At 44.3% G+C, this 20,962-nt stretch overlaps 1 protein-coding gene across 5 annotated transcripts in view; it reads right to left on the bottom strand.

Moving 5' to 3' along the window:
• STX3 (syntaxin 3) overlaps window positions 1–20,962 on the bottom strand; it is a 41,592-nt gene that overhangs the window by 12,087 nt on the left and 8,543 nt on the right. For 3 of the 5 annotated variants that reach the window (XM_082221208.1, XM_082221211.1, XM_082221210.1), the window contains exons 2-5: window positions 3,111–3,191; window positions 2,447–2,546; window positions 1,868–1,942; window positions 89–156 (exon numbers count right to left, since the gene is read on the bottom strand). In XM_082221208.1, coding sequence (XP_082077334.1) covers window positions 89–156; window positions 1,868–1,942; window positions 2,447–2,546; window positions 3,111–3,191 — 324 coding nt within the window. Of the gene's footprint in view, window positions 1–88; window positions 157–1,867; window positions 1,943–2,446; window positions 2,547–3,110; window positions 3,192–7,701; window positions 7,840–20,962 lie in introns of those variants that run through there. The other 2 variants (XM_082221209.1, XM_082221207.1) reach the window with 2 other exon arrangements.

Below are 20,962 nucleotides of genomic sequence, written 5' to 3' on the forward strand. Positions count from 1 at the left end.
GAAAGTTTTTCTCCCTTCCTTTCTGACCACTGGCTAACAGCGGGCAAAGGCATCCAACGGTATAGAATTGCCACAGAGCTCTGCTTACCTGGGACTTCCGTATCCGCAGGTCAGCTGAGGATCGAACCTCATCCTGTTCAATATTCCTCTCCATACCTGTGAATGCAGGGAAAGGAGTTGATGGAAAGATGCTCTGGTTCTATCCTGCACAGTGAAGAAGTCTGGTGTCCCTTTGCCTACGCAAAAGCCTATACTACTCTCATAGGTGCCAACTACTAGGGGCTGAGGCATTTTCAGAGGATGTTGTACAACATCATGTCACCCCGCCCCCTGTCCACTGGAGAAGCTGGTGCCTCTGACCATTCTCCCTCCCTCCTTCTACATTAGTGTGTGTACTAGCATATTGCCATAGTTTGTAGGAACAAGTCCTTTTCTTAAGAGTCTGCATAATTTAATTACTTTGGTGATGAGAGAAGAACACGCAGAGGGGGGCAACAAGAAGACTGGGCCAGGGTGTTCAGCCTGCAGCTACAGAAGAGAGAGATGCTAGTACAGTGGTACCTCGGGTCATAGACGCTTCAGGTTACAGACTCCGTGTAATGGGTTTGAGTTACTCGTGCGTAAACTGCCGCCGTTCTAGGCTTAATTGCCTTGGTTAAACCGTTCTGACTGCACAGCCCATCTCAGCGTGGCTGCCTCAGTCGCTAGCAGAATCTGTCTGTGTGTGGGCGTTTCTTAAACCTTTTCCAGCATAGAAGCTGTCTGACTCCCAGTCGCCTCCTCCTCTCACTGCGCGGTAGTCTTCTGCGCAGGGAGGGCGTGGGTAGTGGAGGACCTGTGCTCTCCTCACTGATGTCCAGAGAAGAATCCCGGAGCTCTCCCTCCGCTTCCCCCATTTGCCCCCCTTTATCCCTGGTGTTGCGCTGATTTCCTTCCTCCTCTACCGAGCTGCTTCTCCCCCTGGTGCTGGGTCCTTCGCCTGCAGAATCTGGGAGCCTCCCCTTCGCCTCTCGCTCTGATGTCAGTTCCCTGACACTCCGCTAACACAGAAATAGTACCTCAGGTTAAGAACTTTGCTTCAGGATGAGAACAGAAATCATGCGGTGGCAGCGGGAGGCCCTATTAGCGAAAGTAGTACCTCAGGTTAAGAACAGTTTCAGGTTAAGAATGGACCACCGGAATGAATTAAGTTCTTAACCCGAGGTACCACTGTATATTGCTTACACTTTATGCTGGATGGGAATCTTTTCCCAGTAGTGGGTGGAGCAAACTCCAAAGTGGGCAAGGCCAGACCCACACAAAATGTCTCTCTCTCTCTCAGACTCCCATTCTACTTAAACTTCTATTTTCTCCTCTGATTCTTTTTAAACAAAGGTTATAAAAAAACCTAAAACGCTCTACAATACATTTCTCTGTCCTAACTGTTCAAAAAGCAAAAAAAAGTGATTAATCCCCACGGAAGAATGCAAATGACATCAAAACACAGCTAGGTTGAAGCCCCTAACTTACAGCAATTCAAGACCTCAAACTTCAAAAGGCAATTGCATTCCAAAAACTGCATGCACGCAGTTGCAGAATTCTTGACTGACTTCTTGCATATTTTCAAGGAACGTAAGTCTACGTCTCTTCTGAGACATTTTCTCTTCTGCTTGATGTCTTTGCAGAGATCAGAGTTGCAACTGCGCACTTTGCACAACAAAGCCCTTTCTCCTCTCATCTGCTCTGTACTGAACAGCTGATGAGTAGAAGGTGACCTGGGGAGCCAGATTCGGTTGCCCAGCCCTGCTTTAGGCATTCCCTAAATGAGAGCTGAGCAATATAAATTAGAACTTCCAAGGCCAGTCTGCCTGTGGGACATGTTACTTACTCTTAAGTTTGTTTCGGACACTGTTAGCCATTTTCTTGATATCTGCTGTGAGCTGCTCCAGGTCATCCTTAGTCTCTGCAGAACACAAGAATAGACATCAGTGCTGAGCAGCATGAGAACAGCAGCAAGTATCCTCTTGGAAAGAATTCAGTTTTGAAGTCACAAGAGAGCAGAGGAAAGAGACAAGGTTGGCACTTGAGAGCTGCTGGGACCGCAGGGCCCACCAACAATTTGGCTCCCAGCATTTACCTGGTGGCATCAGTGGGAGGTGGCCATTTAATTTCTCACAATGCCCCTATCATAGTATCACTTTGGGGTATTGTGGGAAATTAAACTGGAGGAGGGCCTGCACAAGAGGGAACTTTGTCCACAGCCTTCTGAAACCTGAGAGGAGAGCAGAGGAAGACTCTTCAGGCTGTTTACTTCCAAGTTTTAGCCCCTCACTCTCTTACACAGTATATCAAGAGACAGGGAGACAAGAAAGGTTTAGCAGGCTTGGTTCTGTGTTCTCAGAGTAGGGGAAAGTCCATAAGAATCATTGCCAAAAATTTCTCTCAAGGGGGTTTGTGTCTTACTCACTTGGTTCAGGGATTGGGGCTGACAGGATGATGCTATACAGCTTTTTTGCCTCTTCTACATTTTCAGAAATTTTGTCAATATTCTGCCGGGTTTCTTCAATCTGCAAAGTTATGGAAACAAAATGAAGAGGAATCTTACCACTACACTGACACAGCTGGGAGGGTAGGTGTGGGGAAATCAAGATCCTAATCCCTGCAGAGTCAGCACCAAGCTCATTTACGCATACCTCACTTTAACTGTCCCCCTCCCCAGGTCATACAATCATATTTAGGAACAGCTGCAGCCGTCACAGCTTTGGATGCTGTCAATGTATGGTACTTTCCTATCTATGTAATTGTATGTCACTTGACTACTACTCCACATGGAGGAAATGCAAACTGTTAAGGCTCCAGAGGAGACAGCACGGCTAAGCACTGCTGAATATGAGAGAGGAAAGTCAAATAATGATAAGGGGAAAACTTCACTTGGCACTTTTAGAACACCATTCTGCACGCAAAGCATATTCTAGCTTCTGCCTGTACCCGCTTCCTGAGAAAGTGAGTACTTGTCACAAGGGAAACAAATAAATCAAACCTCATGAAAACCCAGCCTATCCATGTGCCCTGATTCTTGGACTTAGTTTTAACTTCAGGTCTACATCTTCTCTCTCCTGGACTCTCCTTACCTCTGCAAAGAATTCATCCATGAAAGCTGTGTTGTCAATAGCGATTTCCAGGTCATCATCGGCATCATCCTGGTCCTGTTTCTGTAAAGGGACAAGATGGCAAGAATTAAAGGAGAAGAACCACACAACCATATTTTACACCACGTCCAACCTCCTTAGTCCAGCTTGGTGGTAAAGGAAACATCTTAATATTATAGGCTGGAGTTGCATCTTTTCTCTTTTTAATTGGCAAAATTCATTCTGCATTGTCTTTAAGTTACAAAGATTACTCCAGATACCAGTATGTAAAAAAAAATATCTCAGACTAATAAACAGAACATTAAGAAGAAAAAATCCTCACACACTATCAATAATATAAATTAGGGTTGCTATATGTGGATTCAGCCGTCGAAAATTGTGTCCTTGCAGAAATTGCTTAAATGTCCAGGGAAATCTGCATGTATGGCAACTCATGTTGGTAGTGTTGTTTCCCTAAAAATAGATAATAAACTAAATAAAGTATGGCAACCCTAATACATGTACTTTGGAAGCCAAACGGAATCCATTCCGGAAGTTCGTTCCAAAACGTTCGACTTCCAAGGCACAGCTTCCAATTGGCTGCAGGAGCTTCCTGCAGCCAATCAGAAACCACGGAAGCCGCACCGGACGTTCGGCTTCCAAAAGAACGTTCAAAAACCGGAACACTCACTTCCGGTTTTCAATCATTCAGGAGCCGGAATGTTCAACTCCCAAGGCGTCTGGGAGCCAAGGTACGACTGTATAAATCCCTGTGAGCCACTGAAACACATGAAAAGTGAGACCACGTCAAACCTTGGGATGGAAACCAACCACCACAAACCACTTGATCACTTTAAAAAATGGTGCAAATGCAGAAGGATTTGCCTCCTGTATCCTAGGCTCATGAAGTCCAGGCTTGCCACCACCATCACCAACTGTCAGAAATCTAGGGAAGGTAGATCTACAGTAATAGCAAGAGCAGGATCTCCACCTGGTCAAAGGCTACAGACGGCTGCTTCTACTGTATGTTCTGTGCTTTGTGTCCATTTTTCCTACCCACAGAAACTGCAAGGGAAATACCAGGATGTGGAAGAAGAGGGTGGTTCTACTCCATTACAAGAAAGGGCCCAAGAAAAGGTATGGAGCCAGACCATACCTAATGCTGGTAGCCTTTTCCAAACTAGTGAAGAGTTGGAGATATTTTTCCTTTGTGCAGATTAAGCAGAAAGGGAACCAAGGGTCTTTAGCCTCTCCCCCAAAGCTGGGTCCCCCTCCCTCTGCTCCTTAGTCTGCTTTGCTCTTCCTGAAATGAAATGTCTGCCTTTATTTAACTATGCACCTCTTCAGTATTGACTCCAGGCTTCCAACGCCTGCTCTTAAAAATAGCACATCATTCGTCATTACTTGCTGAGCAACAAAAACCAAACAAACTACACCCTCTACAAACTACACCCTCTTAGGGACTCGTTCTGCCTTGGGTGGAAAGGTGACAAAAGGATAACCAGGCCCTAAGGTCAACAAACTGCATACAGTAAAGCTGACTGACTAGAAGTCATGCTGCACAGTCAAGGCCAAGGCCTTTCAAGGGCAGGACATAGCACTGATGTTGGTTGTGCATCACAGGTCTCAGATGGAGAGGCAAGAGAACAGAGTGCAGAGAATAAAAGCTAAAGGGAGGAGAAAAGATTGGGTACCATTGATTTGGGTAGCAAGCACAAAGTTATCACAGAGTTTCCAGAATCCAACTTTCAGAGATACCCAGAATATAAGCTTCTTTGATTATGGTATTGCATAATCTTTGTTTCAGGTGTGGGAGAGAGATTTACATGCTTTGTTTTTGAGGTAAATATATACAGTACACTAAACCTGCAACTTACATGGGAGTTAGGTTCTGGGGATAGCACCTAAAGCCAAAATTGTGTATAGTCAAAACACATTGGGTTCAATGGTGGGTGGGATTGCCAGTCTTCTTTCCTGGATGCCCACCCCCTTTTATTTTTTTAAAAAATTGCCAAGCACATAAAGCTGGATGTGCACAAGTTAATTTACTTAAATAGTGGGCTTACTGTATTTACAAAACCGAGGAAGAGCAGTCATCTTATCTCAATGTTCCAGCTACTCCCAAGATCATGAGGAGAAAATGAAAACAAAAATCCTTAAAAAGACTGGAAGATCGAGTGACAGATTCAGTAACCTTAGAGGCTGTCAGTTGTGAAGCACACAATGGCTTTTAAGATTCTAATAAATTATTACAGATGGTTGAATTGGATGGCTGCGAGGACTGTTGTCGTAGACCATGTGAGCCATGAGAAGGAAATAAAGGCTTCTTGTAGAACGTGTGTTGATCCAAAGTTGGAAGAAAATACAAGGTACAGGTCAGACACAGCTTCTTAATGAAATATTGGGTCTGTGACCATATAATAAAAATTGCTGTCTAAAAGAAGCTGTATACCATACATCTAAGAGGGACGCGGGTGGCGCTGTTGGTTAAACCACAGAGCCTAGGGCTTGCCGATCAGAAGGTCGGCAGTTCAAATCCCTGCAACAGGGTGAGCTCCTGTTGCTCAGTCCCTGCTCCTGCCAACCTAGCAGTTTGAAAGCACATGAAAGTGCAAGTAGCTAAATAGGTACCGCTCTGGCGGGAAGGCTAACGGTGTTTCCATGCGCTGCTCTGGTTCGCCAGAAGCGGCTTAGTCATGCTGGTCACATGACATGGAAGCCGTGTGCCGGCTCCCTTGGCCAGTAAAGCGAGATGAGCACTGCAACCCCAGAGTCGTCCACGACTGGACCTAACAGTCGGGGTCACTTTACCTTTACCTTCCATACATCTACTCTAACTATGAGCAAATTCTTATTGTTAATGATGCAAAATGGTTGGTTGCCTAGCTTTGGGGCTAGTTAATACGGAAGCTTCCCATGTGAGCCACACACCTCCCACCCTCCCTGCTATTCAAGCATTCTGGAGTAGCATGGGATCCAGCCTCAACAAGCCATAACATATAACATAGGTCTGACAGGTAGAGCCGGAGTAAAGACTCAATAATGAATTACAGGTATGTCCATATTGCCCTTCAATAAAAGTCTAGAATGCCTGAGTTGATTAGCATCATCATTACTATTTATTAAATGTGCTTACCACCCTTCACCCGAAGATTACGGGGCAGTTAGCAACATAAAAATACAAAATGAGAACTCAAACTACGCAATACAAACAAAAACAAAAACTTTTATTTCAGATTTAATTACTGTTGTTTTAACACTTTGTGAGCCACTTCAGTTATCTGCGGTTAGAAGAGCAAGGAGAAATCAATAGAACACATTGTCTTGCTGCCCAACAACATCTATTCTGTGTGACCCAAACATGGACAGGAGCAATAGAGAAACAAGCAGAAGCGAGCAAAAAATTTATGTTTGCCCAAAAGTTGCCCAAGGGTACTGAGGAACCTTCTCCAACCTTCTGTCCCTCCAGATATTTTGGATCACAGCTCCCAGCATAGTCAGTAGGGAAGATATAGTACAAAACATCTGGAAGGAAGACAGCTTGAGGAAGGCTGGTATGGAGCAATGGAATACGCTACTGCTATGCAGTCAGAGAAATATCAGTTCAAAAGAAAAATGCTTCTTCCAGCTTTCAATTCTCAGTTTTTCCTTTCTATATCTTCCACAGGTCAAATTGAGCTGGACAGAGAATGCAGATGAGCTTTCTCCATGAATTAATTTTCAAGTTAATAGCATAGCTTCCAAACACATGTATTTGTGACAAAACAGCCAGGGACAGGCTTTTAATATATGATTGTGTACACATTTTTTCTTGACTCTAAACAGAAAAAGCATTGTGTGTGAAGCCGCTTGAGCAGAAGGTCCAAGCCCTCCAGAAAAGGACACTGCGAGTGAAGAAGGGGAGGAAACAGTTCCCAGCTGTAATTTATTGGATGCAAGCAATTTCAGTTCTGAATCTGAAGCTGGATTGGAGCCAGTGACCTAGAATTAGACGATTTCCATCTTTCACTTGCACCCCCCTCAAGCTACCCTCTGCACCTGCTAAAACAAGATTCAACAGTAAAAAAATCAAATGAGAGCTGCCACCCAAATTCGCTTCCTTAGTAAAAGAAAAATTCAGGCAAAGACTCAAGCAAATCATCATGAGAAATGTCGAGGGAAGATGAAACAATTTGTTCCCAGATACAGGACTGGGGAGTTTTATCAGATCTGGACAGAGTTGCACTCCCTCTGACGAAATAGGCACACTGTTGTTGTTGTTGTTTGGGGGGGGGGGCGACTCTAGAACCACCTTTGTCACTGTAGGCCCAAGCAACTTCAGTGAGCACCTATTGTCAACTGATTTTGGTGCACCAACTATGCCATTTCCTGTGGCCACAATGTCATGAGTTCCTCACAACTCATCGACTGTAATATGCTTTATGTGGGGCTCCCTCCACATAACGCTGCCCCAGGCTGTTGAGTGGGACACCTGGAGATACACATAATATACCTGTTCTGAGGCAGCTTCATTGGCTGCCAATTAGCTATCAGGTCATGTTCAAGGTCTTGTTGCTAAGATACAAAGCCCTGAATGACTTAAAGACCAGGTTACCTGAAAGACTGCTTCCCCCCATATCATGTGCTGTAAGATCATCTGAAGGAATTTTACTCACAAAATCACACCCTACAGAATATTGCAGGACAGTGAACCAAAAACAAACAAAGCATTGCCTCCGGAATGTCCTTCCGTCTTCCATACATGACACATCATCCATCAGTTGTTTCAGATGTCTTGTAAAGACATATTTTTGTCTAGGTTTCACCGGACCCTGTTATTACCAAATTTCTGTTTTTATATGATGTTTTGTGAAGAGATCTTAAAACATTCAGCAGTTTAGAAATGCTTTCAATTAGATAAATAGAATTAAAATGAAATGCTCTCATGGCTTACGGCTTCCCACAGCCAGTATCACTGCTGTTTATTGACTACATTTATATAGCTTCCGCCCATCAATAAAAAAAAACACTTCCGAGATAGCTAACACTATTAAAGACACAATGTACAATAATTTAGAAACAATAAGAGACAGCAAAAAGACTTCCTTGCAATGGAGACTATTACTCCAAAGACCATTTATGGACAGTTTAGCAGGAAATGTTACACACCAGAGGATAAGCAAGCACAACATCTCCTTTCTACAGCTTCCTCAGAGAGAAAAGTCTCGTGGTTCAGGCAGCAAAAAGCGGACTTTGGTTCTCTAAGTAGCACAGACAGTCCCTCCAAGGTGCTGCTACTTGGCTCAGTAACTAAAGCCACTACAGTTAAGTGCTCTTCAGTCTCACAAAATGGAGGTCAGAGGTTATGTTAGTGGAAAGGTGACTGAGCCATCTGCATTCACAAGGAGTGCATCTAATCTCACATCTGGTCCTGAACACACACACACCGCAAGAGGTATTAACGGATTGCTGCTTGCAGAAGGGCGGGGGCGTCCTGCTCTCACACACGGAGACAGTCTGATCTGCATGCACAGAGACGTCAGAGACGTGTGTGTCCCCCGCAGATATCCCCCACATTCCAGGCTTCCCTGTGATGCACTCCATCACTTCCAGGCAATCAGAAATTGCTTACACTTGCACCGTTCCCTTTCCTTCTTCAGCAGCAAATTTATTTGACTGTGCACTCAGAAAGTCTCTGTGTTGTACCCAGTGTTTCCCCCCCTAAAAAAAATGTTTAGGGGTGCTCTCATTTCCCTACTCATATTGAAATACTGCCCCTCAATGAGGCCAAACTTAGATTCACAAAATGTTTAGGGGTATGCGGACCCCTGCGTCCTCCTAGAAAAAAAGCACTGGTCGTACCTTCTTGTCATGCATTTTTTGCTTCCAATTCACCTCCCTCTAAATTAAAAGGTAATATGCATGTAACATCCCACATGCAGACAACAGCACTTCTTCTTGTCTAGGCATGGAGGTCCAAAGATGAGTGTGCCCCAACTCTGCCTCTACAGGAACACATGATTCATTCCTCAGCCTGATGAAAACCAGGACAGATGGCTAGCATCCTTGTTTAATTGCATTACACCCTCACAGCATGCTCTACAAAACCCCTCTGTCCTTCAGTCCAATGCATCTTGAGGGGGTGTGGGATGACAGCAAACAGTCAGAGCAGCAAACATGGAACGGGTGGATGGCAGAGAGGGGGGGCATTTGGGGTGGGGCAGTAATTAAACAAAGGCTGGTAGGAAGGCACTTTGCAACTGGGGGCCCCTGTTAAAAATAAAAAAAATGGGTGATATCCAGATTAATCATACCCAAAGCAGACTCAGTGAAATTAAATCCATTGACTTCAGTGGGGCTACCTCAAGTAAGACTTAGAGAACAGTCTTAACCATGTCTATTCAGTCAGAAGTAAGTCTGATTAAATTAAGTGGATCTTATTCCCAGGTAAGTAGGTTTAGCTTGCGGCCTAAGTTGAATATCAGGAAGGGAATTTGTTCCACTATGAGTCTTCTAAAAAAAAAAAATTATTCATATTGCTGAAATCCTGCCTTCATCATCAAATGACCTGAGGGCAGGTCACAACAATAAAAATTCAATAGGCAATAAGCATTAGAACAGAAATTGATCTTTTTTTTTGGTGTGTATGCAAGTCATACAAAGTATTTTTTAAATACCAAAAAAAGAAGAAAGAACTTCATATAAATAAAACCCATTGCATACATAACTTTTCAGACTAGTTATACAGTGGTACCTTGGGTTAAGTACTTAATTCGTTCCGGAGGTCCGTTTTTAACCTGAAACTGTTCTTAACCTGAAGCACCACTTTAGCTAATGGGGCCTCCTGCTGCCGCCGAATCACGATTTCTGTTCTCATCCTGAAGCAAAGTTCTTAACCCGAGGTACTATTTCTGGGTTAGCGGAGTCTGTAACCTGAAGTGTATGTAACCTGAGGTACCACTGTACTGCATAAGTTCAAAATATACTTCAAGTTTAACTTTTTACATTTCTGCATCATTCCAAGCAGAATTTGGACTGTTTGTCCTGGATTAATTTTAAGAACAAACATCTCCCAGTGGTGAAAGCAAGCAGGTACAGTTTGGTGTAAAAATTAGCAACATTACAGGGGCACAAATATAAGCTGTGTTGTTCTAAGGCAGCCTTGCCCTGCCTGGTTTGCTCCCTAAGTCATGGACGACAACTAACAATCTGCTCCAGCATGTTCTGTCTGGGGCTGAAGGAAGTTGTAGTCCAAAAGGTTGGGGTCACCAGGTTGGGGAAGGGATAGGTTGCAGTTGCTCAGTGTAGCTCAGTCCTAGCACTGCAAACAGATACTTGGGCTACAGTTCATCAGGAGGTACTTCCTATACAGTCTCTCTCTCTCTCTCTCTCTCTCTCTCTCTCTCTCTCTCTGTGTGTGTGTGTGTGTGTGTAGGTTTGTTTGTGAGACAAAGGTTAGGGCACTAAGAGAAGCTGCAAAAGACTATTCAGCTACTTATTTCCTCAGGGGTACAAAGTTTTCCCTTTGATGGATATAGTTCAAGGATATAGTCAGAAGGAAGGCCCATTAGTGATTAACGTGCACTGACTGAAGGAAAATATTTACAAATTTCAGCACCTTCCATCATATAAGCTGCCAATCCCGCTGGTGTTTGTAAACCAGCCTGGGGTAAATATTATGAAGTGTAGGATATAATTACCTTAAATAAATACAAAACAGTGATTGATGACCAAAGGTCTTACTTGATTTATGACACACCACATGCTGAACAAACACCTTCTGTTAATTGCAAAAAGAGGCCCTTTTTAAAAATAAAGCACTGTCTAATAAAAATATTATTAAAAAAAATAAAGCACTGTCATCTGTTAGACAAAAACCGCACACATTCTAAAAAAGCCTCCCCTTCCTTAATGGTTAGCTCTAAAGAAGTGCCATTTTTATGACCTTCCGTCATGACAAACTTATAAAACATATGGAGGGGACTTTCAGCTTTCAGTGAACAAATGGAGTGATTCTGAAGAGCGGAGATGAAGCGAGTAAAATATAGGTTTTCAAAATTTCAAGCGATTAAAGAACATGACTAAATGCCAATACAGCACAGTGCCTAAGAGGCTGAGTCTGCAATCTCAACCCTATTAACCTGAGAGTAAGCCCCATTTAACTAAATAGGACTTACTTCTCAGTAGACATAGTTAGAATTAATCTGTGAGCTGTGAATAAGGAAGACCCTGGTTCAAATCTTACCTCTACCATGGACCCACTACGTGGCAGCCATGCTCTCTCAACCTCAGTTCCTCATCAGCCATAAGGGGGACAATGACACTGGCTTATCTCAGAAATGGGGAGCCTGTGACTCTCAAGATGTAGTTTGGATTACAACTCCTCTCATCTCTGACACTAGCCATTCTGGCTGCAGCTGATGGACTTTGTATTCCACAAGGGCACCATGTTGGCTACCCTTGTGCTATGCAATGTTAAGACTTAACAATAAGGATGGGAACACAAGCACATTACCGTATTTTTCACCCCATAGGACGCACCGCCCTATAGGACGCACCGCCCTATAGGACGCACCGCCCTAAAGGACGCACCGCCCTATAGGACACACCTAGTTTTTTTGGGGGGGGAATAAAGAAAAAAAATTATTTCCCCCAGGCACGGGGCTGGCGCGGGGGAAGCCCGAGCTTCCCCCGACCCCAGCCCCCAGAACAGCCTGCTATCTGCAAGCCTAGGGAACCGCACCGGTCTCCCCAGGCTTGCGGACAGCTGTGCGAAGCCCGGGCGCGCTCTTCAGCGCGCCCGAGGCTTCAGAATGCAAGCAGCTCTGCACAACCCTCCGGAGCCCGGTGCGGCTTGGCTCCGGGCTCCGGAGGGTTGCGCAGAGCTGCACAGAGCCCGGGAGGGCAAGCAGCTCTGTGCGACCCTCCGGAGGCCGGCGCGGCTTTGCGCCGGGCTCCGGAGGGTTGCACAGAGCTTCCTGAAGCCTGTATTCGCCCCATAGGATGCGCACACATTTCCCCTTCATTTTTGGAGGGGAAAAAGTGCGTCCTATAGGGCGAAAAATACGGTAAGTGCCCTTATTCAAACCTAACTCTGCCAATTTGTGTGGTGAGGAGAACTGATCCATTTTCATACTACTTTGATATTTCACTTGCTATCTTAAACATACTTTCCAGGAAGTAATTGCCAATTAATTCAGCAGAGCTCATTCAGAATAAATATATGCTTCTTCAGGCTGGGATCAATGATTCCCTAAAAGCAGCAGTCTGTAAGGTCACAACAAAATTAATAGAGGAAGACAGTGAAGGCTTATCTCAGAGCAAAGTATTGTGGATACTGAATTCAGGTTAAACTATACTTCAGTATTATTGTACTGAATCTGCAGGTTGAAGGGAAAGCATTACTAAATACTCTCATGTTCAGGAGCCCTAAAAAGCACCATCATGAATGGACAGATGCCTTTAAGGCCACAAAGCATAAACAAACCTAGCAATACATATCCGCTACCTTCCTCGTTCATTCAGTGTTATCACAGCACAAGGCAAGATTTTTTTTTTTAACCCAGAATACTTTTGGGCAGGCTTCCACACAGTGATCATAATCTACCATGGTCCACAATTAGTGAGCAAACTGCAACAGTAACTATAATATCCAGCAATCACTTGATCAAACTGATCAGATCAAATAATGTTATGGTTTGGGGGACAATAAGCCTTAAAAAAACAAAGTGCAACTACACCCAAGTGTATCACAACTCCACAGGATAATTAGCAAAATAGAACAATGAGTTGTCCTAAACAAGACAGTCTATTAAATTATTAGAATTTACAAAAATGAATTTTTATCTCATTTTTATCCCATATCTTTATAGCTCACCAATCCCTTATTTCTTATTCTTCACCAGATTTCTTTCAAACCTCCCCAACAGCCATAACAGTTCCAGCACACACACCACATTATTTGGACAGTTCTATCTTAGAAGAAGAATTCTGCGAAGACAAGCATGCAATTGCAATATCTATTTTATTTAATTTAAAAATGTTTATACCACTTTTAGAAAAGTGGTTTTCTTTTAGAAAACTGCACAAACAAAGACATCAACTAATTTCGGAGCAAAAAGAGGGTTTCACTTCTTTGGCATCAGCTAAATGTTTGATGAACCTCCAGCTTGTGGGCTAAATCTGGCCTGTGAGGCTGTTTTCCCCAAACCATGTCCACCTGCCCCATGCCTGACAGCATAAGTGATGCCAGGTGTGGGGCAGGTAGGATTCCCTGCACATCAGCTGAAACAAGGAGTTCAAACCTGCTTGGTTGCTAACTCCTGCCACCCCAGCAGGCTACCTTTGACAGGTAGACAAGATAACTCACATCATTGGGACATCAGATGATTGACATATGAGTGGTCCTGCCCACATGTTGAAGTTGACCAATGGGGAGAAAGATCTAGCCCACAAAGTCAGAAATTTCCCCACCCCTGAGCTAAATGTAGGGAAGGAAAAAGAAGAGTCTGAGAAATTGTAAGTCATCAGACCTGATTTTAAGAGAAGCTTATCTATATCAAAACTGTATATTTCACTTATATAAGTTAGTCTCCATGGCGCAGACTACACAGCCTTGCCACTGGCTAGGAACACATGGGAATCAAAGGAGAATTCAGCAGCAGTCATATTTAGGATTCATGCACAATGCTGGAAGAAGGAACTTCAACAGGCTGGACAACAGAATATGAATTGAAGGCAATAAGGCTTTTGAAAAGCATGCATTCATAGGGCTGTTCCACTCCTTACATTGGCATCCAGGACATATATACTAGGTTATTTGACTTTTTAAAAATGGGGTAATGAAGAAACAGTGGCGGAGCATATGTCCGCGCTGCTCAGGGCGGGTGTGCTCCTGAGGGGTGTGTGGTGTGGAGGGTGCACTCCCAGGCGCGAGATAGCCGCTTGGGTGCCCGGAACGGCATGCGCGCCCTGCAGCCGGGGGCGGAGTGAGCCACCCATGGTGGACATTCGGCGTGCGGCCCACCCACGACTTCCAAGCCTTCCCCAAACTGTCAAAGTGAAGGGAGAAGAGGGGAATGCCGCTGGCAAAGCGGCATAGCTCCCCCCCTTCCCCCGGTGGCTCGGGGTAGGCTTGGGAGTCGCAGGCAGGTGGTGCGCCGAATGTCACCCCCCTCTGTGAGGGCACCCGGGGCATCTGCCCCCACCGCCCCCCTTCCTACACCCCTGTGAAGAAAAGCAGTGGCAAGCCCTTCAACAAGCATTGTATTGTAGCCTTCATGTTTCTCATAAATCATTTTTTCTAACTATTTATTAAGCAGTCCTCTGAGGGAAATTACAGAGTTTACTTTTATTGATGCACAAACTCAGCAGCTATGCTTGCTGCTTAGATTAAATTGCATGTTTGGGTCACACCAAGCGCAAACAGCAAGGGGGAAGCGAGCACTTTCCCCCTGTTTGCTCTGTAAAGTATCTAGCAAGGCAACTCACAAAATGGGAGTTCCTGAAAGTTCGTTGTTTAAACCTTAACCTCCATTTGCAGGTGAAGTAATGTTTCTGCCTTTGTGGGGGGAACCGCATAGACCTAGTCTAGACAGGTACTTCTAAATACTTAAACAATGCTTCTCCCCACATTTTCCCCAGCCCTATTTCAGTAAGCATACTTAGGGTTGTGGCTGGTGGGTTTTAAAATTACTGTTTCTTATATTTTAGCATCTGAAGTGAAGAATATTGTCAGCACACTTTGGGATAATTAGCAAATAATAGTTAATAACATTTGGATCTGGAAGAGTCAACGGAATGGAAGAAGAAAAATGACTGAAAGGAGATGTCAGAAAACAGTGCTTTTAGTATATGTTGCCAGTAATTAGGATGGACTCAAAGGGAGCTGCCTCAGGAACATAACCATTCCCACTGGCAACACAATGGACTGAACAAGGAGAAAGTTAGGGGTGTAGGAAAAGAATTTCAATGCTACTTGCAGAATTGTAACATTCCAAGAAGCAGAAAACACCTCCCAGAATGTTCTGGCAGGCACTCACATGTCCACAGGCAATTTAAAGATATGAACAGATCATATCTGCTATCATTGGTGAAAATGAGGAATTCCTCAAAATGGCAGTGGGAGAGTTTGAGTCCATGCTTTTTATTTATGTATGCTGCCTTGGCTTGGATTCATTTGGGGATGTAGTGCTTCACAGGACTTGGTGAAAGGTGTGGTGATGGGCTCCTTATGGGTCATAAATATGCAAAAAACCAAAGGGGGGGGGAAGGCCCAGGAACTCTAGTTCATAGTCACAGCTCAGTTTGAATTCTGTACTACTCAGTGGGAGGAATTCAACATTGTGTTAAGGTAATCCCCCCCCCCAGCCAAGCAAGCATTTCTGCTTGCCAGATGGAATGATTCCACCTCTCCTCCCCCTGTGAGCTGGACCAGGGCTTCTCCCAACTCCCCTAAAGTCAATTTTGGGGTGTGTGCAGGGGGAGGAGAAGCCCTATTGCGCAACTGGCGGGAATCAGTCATTGAACGCACACAATATTCCTTTCCCCAGCCTTTAACAGTATTCTCTGCTCTATTTACAGAGTTATGGAAATCAGAGATAGACATGGGCTCTGGCGACATCTGCTCTTTTTATCTCTGCCTCCTCACACGCAACGTTCTCATGCGACATCATCTTCCTCTGCTTGGTCTTCTCCCTTGCCACAGAACCTCTAAGGAATACCCAACTCCATTGCTGTGTATACAAGAGCTTGAACTCAACACATTCCTCTGCTTGAGCAGCAGAACCTACAGCAGGCAGGGAGAAATAATACAGTGCTGCCTAAAAACGATCTCCTTCAAAGCGGAAAGGAGATGCCACGCAATCTGCCGGAGAAGCCTTTCGGCAGTATTCTGACTGGGTACTCCACTATGGGAGTAGTTCTCAAACCTTCAAGCTAAGCCATGTTGCCTTGGCAGACACCTTACACACAGCTATATGTCGGTCCCAACTTCCTAGAATTCATTTAACCCATTTTACCTGCCTCTCCACAGCTTGAAGCAGCTAATGTAAACATTAAATCCCAATTTTCACAATAGGCCAATTCTTCCTCCAATCCACTGCTATTCCAGCAACCATCTGAGGCCCTCCAGAAGTTGCTGGACTCCAACTCCCACCAGCCTCAGACAGTATGGCCAATGGTCAGGGATTATGAGCACTGGAGTCTAGCAACCTCTGGAAAGCCACAGGTTAGCCACACTTGCCGTACAGCTGTAATGATTTTGTTTAATATAACGAGTCCACGCCAGAGAGAGCTACTATTAGTGATAATGAGGCTCTCTGAGTGGTGGCTGCACAGCTTTGGAACTCCCTCCCTGGAGAAATGCAGAGGCCATAGGGCTTTGTTGCTTAAAAAAAGAAGAACTATAAATGCATTTTAATTATTTTCTATGTTGGACTGAATTGTGCTGCATATGAGGCGGCAAATGCTGCCAGTGTGTGTGTGTGCGCGCTCTCTCGCTCTCTCATCTTTGTTGTTGTTTAGTCGTTTAGTCGTGTCCGACTCTTCGTGAATGTTGAAATTGTAGCTATTCTATTTTAAGGTGTTTTAGAGTCTTGCACACCACCTCATGAGGCCACTGCACCTTGAAAGGTGGGTTAAAAGTCTTTTAAATAAAACTAAGCTAAACGGCATGGAATTAAAATAAAAGTGCACAATTCAAAAACTGCACACCGATGTGCTGCTGGGATTCCTTTCCTGTGTCTCATGTCCAGTGTCAGCAGAAATAGCTTCGCCACATCAGTTGTTCCACCATACTATTAAGAACTGAGAACATTTTGTCAAAAGCAGTCATGTCCACCAACAGAAATCAGTTTTCAGGCTTACACAGAAGTGCTCCATAATACAGCGGTATCTCAGGTTAAGAACTTAATTAGTTCTGGAGGTCTGTTCTTAACCTGAGGTACCACTTTAGCTAATGGGGCCTCCTGCTGTCGCTGCCACAATTTCTGTTCTCATCCTGAAGCAAAGTTCTTAACCAGAGGTACTATTTCTGGGTTCTGTAACCTGAAGCGTCTGTAACCCGAGGAACCACTGTATGCCGTAAGTGTTATAGGAAGTATCACATTAATGTATTGAGCAGAGGGGCTTGCTCCTGGAAATATGAAACCTTGATGCAACTTACATATCCCTTGCAGATGAGAGAAGGGGTATTAAGGCATTACAGTCCTGAAGTTTAATGGTGCTTACCTCCAGGTAACTGTGTATGGTGGTCCAATTAGCTTTGTGCTGCACATACATGGAGCTCAAGGGTCGCTTCCAACTCTACAATTCTATGATTCAAGTGGTTAACCCAAACCACTAGTCTATGCTGAGGTTCTAGGCCACACTTTCAGGAAGGACCAAACATGGTACAACTAGCATATCATGTGATTTGTATCCTTATTTTTCAAGGAGATATAGCTCCCACTTGCTTCACTGCCTTCACCTGGGAAAACCACTGAATCGGAGAAAAAGGTCTATTGGGTCTCTCTGGATTGACGTTGGCTCCAGTTTAGCTCTAAAGAGTAGGCTATCTGGGGGAAAGTGGCAGGGCAAAGGCAAAACCACTCAGACCTGTTCTTTCTAGGCACAGAACAAGCGGAAGTATGTATGAGACCTCAGACAGGATAGCAGAAAGCTGATTTGAGACTGGGGAAAGGCCTTTTTTTCTGTCTGAAAAGCAATGGAGACACCTGTTACAACCGCATCTTCAAGGAAGTTTATACCTCAAAGGGATAACATCCAAACAAGCCCAAAGCAATAACTGCTTTTGCTAAAACCAATGTCAACAGGAAACTAGGTGGAAAGATAATACATGACCAATGGCAAAAGACTAGAAAACTGGAACAACTTATCACCTGATGTTCTCATGAGGTATGACTCCCATGGCACTGGCTACTTCTACTCCTCAAAGGATCCAAGGTCAAGGTATGTAGGCTCTGAGCACATTTTTCACAGCTGCATTCTGTCCTCACAAACAATTCTGCTGAACTTTACTCTCACTGCACTCAGCTAAGCACAACTGCTGACGCAGCTGCCCTCCTTCTTCCTCTCCTTGCAGGGGAGAAGAGCAGAAGAAGGCTGGCTGCCGATTTCATCATCCAGTTCATGGAGCAATAAGTTTCATTCCAACTCTGACCGTCACATGCTCAGAGAGCCAGCCCACCCTTTTTACAAAGAACTAAATTTGAAGTTTCTACTCAGGAAACCACTGAGAACAGGATGCATGTTGGTCATCTGTTAGGGATTTGTAAGCCAAGCAAATAATCACATATCAGCCAGAGTTTTGATTTCAGAACTGATAGCAGATACTGATGCTTTACCAACAGTAGTCATCTGCATTTTTGTCATTTGAGCACACAACATGACAGTGGGTGTCCAAACTTCAAAGTCCTGGTCAAGTCACTGAAGACTGCGGGGTGGTCTAGAACAAACAGCTATCTCAAAGAGTTGTTATGTAGAGATAATTATAATGCACTTTGCATACAAAACCTCTATAAAAATAATAGACCCCCACCTCTGTTTTCCTTGTTATATATGCATTGTGTGATATACACACTTACACCTGACTTGTAAAGAAATTGCTCCGTCATGTTCAGGAAATTTTAGGCAAGTGTGTCAACTAATCCTAAGCGTCCGATTTCCTTGCACAGAAACCAGCCCAAAGTACAGATAGCATGCCACAATTGGTTCTGAAATCTCCTCAAAGCATCATGCAGCACCTCCTGCAGAACCAGGATGCAAAACAAGTCTACCATTTGTTGTACATATTGGCAGCCTGGCCCTGGAAAAAACAAAATGGCCCAACATACACACTCACACAAGGCAAAAATAGCCTTGTTTTCTTCTGTTACATTCTAACCTTAGACTTACAGGATTTCCATATATTCTGCTGACTACCAGCCACCATATTCTGTACACTGCAGGATTGTCCAGTCAACACTGCCTAGGATTAGATTGTTACTTAGAGTAGATTCACAGCCGTGCATTACTACACAGCCCTCTGATGTGTTTATGTGTGGATGATGCTTGTCATCACACAGCACCATTTATGAACTGCAGTTGTATTGTGGAGAGATCTTGCATGTACTGCTTGCTTTGTGCTAACCAGACCTGCTTTAATCGTACCCATTCGCCACCACAATCCCTTAAAATAAACTGATGTCAAATGATGTTATATCAAGAAAAGTACCTCCAAGAATGCAGAGAGTACTTTACCCTGGGGGTGGGGGGCAGAGTGGTGGTCCCCACACACTTCAAATTAAAAAGCAGAAGCTTACAGTGGCTATTACCACTCCACAACAATATGCTGAGACTTCATGCCTACCTTTCACCACTGGTGAAGTACAGTGGTACCTCGGGTTACAGACGCTTCAGGTTACAGACTCCGCTAACCCAGAAATAGTACCTTGGGTTAAGAACTCTGCTTCAGGATGAGAACAGAAATCATGCTCTAGCAGCACAAGGCCCCATTAGCTAAAGTGGTGCTTCAGGTTAAGAACAGTTTCAGGTTAAGAACGGACCTTCGGAACGAATTAAGTTCTTAACCTGAGGTACCACTGTACCTAGCATGCCATGCAGCTAGGTAGCAGCATGCCATGACTTCACCAGCCACTGAAACAGGAACCTTTAGTTTCTCTTCAAGCGCCCTAATAGATCTTAGCATGCTACCAGAAGCACATAATTGCAACACATTATATGTGGCGCTGCCTTTGAAGACTTCCTAAAAACCTCAGAACACAGCTGCTTGACTCTTAACTAAGAGTAGCCTTGGAAAGCCCCTCTTGCCAGTTTTGAAACAACTTCCCTGACTGCCAGCCCATTTCCAAGCACAATTCAAAGTGCACAATGTAACGCCCTACCTTTGACCACAAGAATCTGCCTGTTTGTTAACCACCATCGGAGCCCTTGCCTTCCGACGTGAGGCAGCTGGCTGTAGTACCCCAGCTTTGGAATACAAGCATTGCCTGGCTTTTACTCTTAGGTCTTGTCAGTGTTAGGCAGAGACCTTTTTATCCTCCCAGACCTTTTTAAATGTCAGCTTACACATTTTTCTTCTGCTACTGTTTCAGTTTGTGGGTTTGGCTGCCATGCTGCTTTACTCTTTTAATTGGCTTCACTTGGCCGAGAGCTGCCCTGAAAGCTCTTGCTGAAGGGTAGGGCAGACATCTGCTATATGTACACAAAAACAAAATGTCTTTTCCTAAGAAGCGACAGCCTATCCTTTTGACTCAGGGCTTCCCCTTTGGCTGAGGCTGCCTTTGTTCTGCCATTCAAATTCAAAAAGGAGAAATTCTAGAGAAAAGAAATGAAGAAATACTAACGTAGTGCCTTCCCTAAAGTCACTTCTGTTTGCTAGCCAAAGAATTGAAGCCCTTCAGTTCAGTGTAAGAACCTGTGGCCACCCAGATGTTGTTGGCTTCCAACTTTCACCAGCTCCTGCCAGCATGGCCAATGGTCAGGGATGTAGTTCACAACATCTGGAAGGTACCATGTGGGCTATCCCACTATTTTCCTTTGTTCTAAAGGGCAGGGCACTTGCCCATACAAACAGTCATTTGCCTGGACATGTATGAAGAGCTATTATTTAAACTTCATAAGGCATGCTTCTGGAGCCACAAGTTCAAAAACGTACAACACTTAAAAACAACTAAGGGTGCAAGCCAAGCCACACTTAGCAGAGAACAAGTTCAACTTAGCTCAGAGGGAAGGGCTCAGAGGGAATCTTAACCATGTCTATGCAGAAGTAAGTCCTATTAAATTAAGTGAAGCTGACTCCCAGGTGAGTAAGGTTAGGACTTCAGTCTTCTTTCCTAGCAGCCATAGAACTTTAGCTGGTACCATAATTGGCTGGA

Source organism: Podarcis vaucheri (genome assembly GCF_965113315.1).
Source record: "Podarcis vaucheri genome assembly, chromosome: 1".
Taxonomy (NCBI): domain Eukaryota; kingdom Metazoa; phylum Chordata; class Lepidosauria; order Squamata; family Lacertidae; genus Podarcis; species Podarcis vaucheri.